Below are 3,562 nucleotides of genomic sequence, written 5' to 3'. Positions count from 1 at the left end.
TTCTTCTCCATCTCCTCCTCATTCTCATTTTGGACCACTTGTCGACCCCCCACCCCCCTTTTATTCGATACCTTAGACCTTAGAGTAACAAATCCCAAAACACTTAAATTGCTTACAGCAAAATTAACTTCACGTAGCAATATACCTTCAATACAAAGCATAATAAAATAATAAAAGGGAAAATATAACTTCATGAAACTTTTTACTGCTTTTGAATTGAAAAAGATAATTTTCTTATTACTCTATCATCATTATAATTTTTATATTTAAATATTATCAACATTATTTAATATTATACTTATCGATACTCAAACTTGCCGGAGGGCCCAAATGCAAGTTGCGCACGTTAAAGATCCCTTGGTGGTCTAAAATCTATCAGAGTAGGCTTCGGCCACCACCCGGGCAAAATTCAAAATTTCCTACCAACTGAAAAAGTTTAAAATGTCCCGCGCGCTCATATGACCTTATGCAGCAGCGAGCGCCGTAAATCACTTACCAAAAAAAAAAACTTTAAAAAATTGCCACAACAGCTACATGAAGACAATCACGTGTAAAAACGACTACTTCCCATATCCACAATTGCGTATTATAATGACACTGTCCCAAGACATCCACCTGACTAACAACACAACCACTTTCCTCTAAAAAAAAAAGGTTGGGTAGCCTTCTTAGACAATTTAGACTGTACCTTAGTGGCAAAACAAGAAATGGCTACTTCAAAGCTTGCAAAAAAATTCTCTGGAGTTATTATAGCAAAGGAAACCTAGCATTCTCATACAATAAAAGTTTACATTCAAAACTGAATAAAAGCAAAAATGACAGACAGATTTAAAACAAAAATAGAAACATAATAGGACATTAAGGCACCCTCCCACAATCTGTTCATCTAAACGTTCATTACCAGATAACAGAGACGACATGGCAATTTATCAGCAAAGAGAGAGACAACATTTTTACGATACATTATATTCTAATTCCACACTTGTTTTAATTTATTCTTGGATAAAACTTCAGCAAACTCCCCAAAAGAAAACTATAATATTTTCGAAAGCTGGAGAAAAATTCAAGTCAGTAACATTCTAAATCATACTGAAGTGATACTAGAGAACAAATTAGGTTCAATCACATAGACTAGGTCCTGTACTTATATTATAAAAAAGAAAAACAATAAATCCTGCGTCTCACTGTCATAAATGTTACAACAGTTCAATCAAACGTAACACAGACTGATTCAACACCCAGTTCCTGAAAGTGAAATCCTCGTAGCTTTGAATTTTTATATAGGAACTAAACCTTCAATTCCCTTTGTTTTGTGTGTATACACAAAAATTTCAATCATGCAAAAGAAACACCACTTTGAAAAAAAGCAAAAGCTTAAATTAAGTCTTGGAAATTTTCAAAAGTAGAGAAAAGTAATTATAACATTTTAATGAGTTTTATTTATTTTTAAAAGAAAGTGGGTCTCTAAACTATCCTCGTTTTTTAATTAATGCTGACTGAAGAAGTGTTCTCGTGACACAAATTTCTTCTTTTAACCATCTTGATGACCATAAATCAGGTGTGATTTAAACGGTTGAGATTCCATGCAAAGTATTGCAGTGGTGGCTACCATAGTCATAGAAACTTCATTTTGACAAAATTAGTGAAAAATTATCAATCACTGTGACTGTGTTAGAATGCAAGGTATCTGGTATGAGACCACTTTTAACTTCAATTTCACATATAGATCTAGATCTAGATCTACATGCAAACAGTATCCAATTTTCTTTGGGGTTTACAAAAATAAACCAGTAACTATCGTAATGTAATTACTTTTCTACACAGAGTCTATCTAATGTACACCGCAGAAACCAGAAACATGATGGGGAAAGAGCAGGATCACTAGATCTAGAATCTAGATCTACTTCATTTTAGAAAGACTCGAGGAGGGAAGTGAGAGGTGAACCATGACTCAGAATGTCTGTTTGAGGTTTTAGATGAGATCAGGCACGATAGTCAATATAGAGACTAGACGATAAATTACTCTATCTAAGCACACGAGGGAGGAAATATGGTGGCTTTCGTAATGAGCGACAACCCAAACACAATAAAAAAAGAAGAGACCTGGGTCTAACCCTAACCCTGACCCAACCCTTAATTTTTAAAATCAGAGAAATATGTTGAGTCTAGATCTTGATCTCTAGACTAGATCTAGATATAGATCTAGATCTAGATCTAGATTAGATCTAGAAATCTAGATAACTAGATTCTACATCTAAGACTAATGTCATAGAGGCCTGCCTACATAAAATAATTACAATATCTAGATAATCCAGGGTAGTTCCACCAAGTCATCCAAAGAGTAAAGATGGAACATGTCACCATCATCATGTCTCGGCGTTGTTCGTGTGGGGGGTGGGGGGGGGGGGTCTTTTTCAGTCTTTTAGGGAGTCAGGGAGGAGTGGCTTTTAAAAGTAGAATCTAATAATAAGGCAGCTGATTTCCATTATGTAGAGCTAGCCAGATCTAGATCTAGATTTAGAATCTAGGCCTATTCCATCTGCTCGAATTCTAGAGATCATGTGTTGTAGAATCTAAGTGTGGGCTACTTTCGCATTGGTATGTTCTCTGCCTCTTGTCTTCAGTAGGATCAATGCAACTTGAGATCATGAAGTTTTTGAAAAGCGGACTCATCTCTGCCACGGACAACAGCTTGCATTACGTTTTAGGAAATATATCGAACATGAGTGCAAACTTTAAACTACTTCAGTCAATTTACAACAATAACGTTCAACTTCGAAGACCTTACCTTTCGTTGAATGTCTCATCAAAATTGTGTGACACAGGAAGTTGTTTCACACACGAAGACACAGTCCGCCATACTCCATCGGGGACTCTGTGACGTCACCCTTGTAAATTGTTCTGTCACGTGACGGAGAGCGGGGGGGGACTTCTGTTTTCACTGCTATTTTTAACTCTTTGTCAATGTTTACAGGTGGAATAGAAGGTTCTTGTTCGTGGACTTGCAAAGAAGTTTAACGTTTTCAATTCGTTGTTACAGAGCCTAGAGTTTTGGTCCTGGAGGGATTTAAGGTCTAGACGCGTTATTGATGCGAGATTTTTTGTGTGTTTTGAATTTGGTCAAAACATAGATATTTAGAATCTAGCGTTTCCTGATGCCAAAGCTTATGTAACATGCACTATATGGGCCTATGTAACAATAATAAGTGATGACCCGACAGTAATCACCCAACATTAAGAAGTTAGCTGATTCAACTACCCCCCCCCTCTCTCTCTCTCTCTCTCTCTCTCTCTCTCTCTCTCTCTCTCTCTCTCTCTCTCTCTCAATCTCTATCTCTCTATCTCTCCCTGTTTATCTCTATCTATCTCACACACACAATCATAATATGCACTCTTACAAACACACACACACACACACACACACGCACACACACACACACAAACGCCCACAAAGACACATACACACATACTCTCTCGCTCTCTCGATCTCTCGCTCTCTTCTCTCTCTTCTCTCTCTCTCTTCTCTCTCTCTCTCTCTCTTTCTCTCTCTCTCTCTCTCTCT

General features: G+C 37.1%; 1 protein-coding gene across 1 annotated transcript in view; it reads right to left on the bottom strand.

The window, feature by feature from the left end:
- Positions 1-2,874, bottom strand: part of LOC101864118 (A-kinase anchor protein 13) — a gene marked incomplete at its 3' end in the record, with an annotated part of 47,285 nt that extends 44,411 nt beyond the window's left edge. Inside the window, 1 exon segment of the mRNA XM_035972906.1 lies at positions 2,789-2,874. Within this exon segment, the coding sequence (XP_035828799.1) occupies positions 2,789-2,807 (19 nt within the window).
- Positions 2,875-3,562: the final 688 nt, after the last annotated feature.

This window comes from Aplysia californica, unplaced genomic scaffold (assembly GCF_000002075.1).
Source record: "Aplysia californica isolate F4 #8 unplaced genomic scaffold, AplCal3.0 scaffold00025, whole genome shotgun sequence".
NCBI lineage: Eukaryota > Metazoa > Mollusca > Gastropoda > Aplysiida > Aplysiidae > Aplysia > Aplysia californica.
Note: the sequence above shows the minus strand (reverse complement) of the source record. Positions and strands in the feature narration are given on the sequence as shown.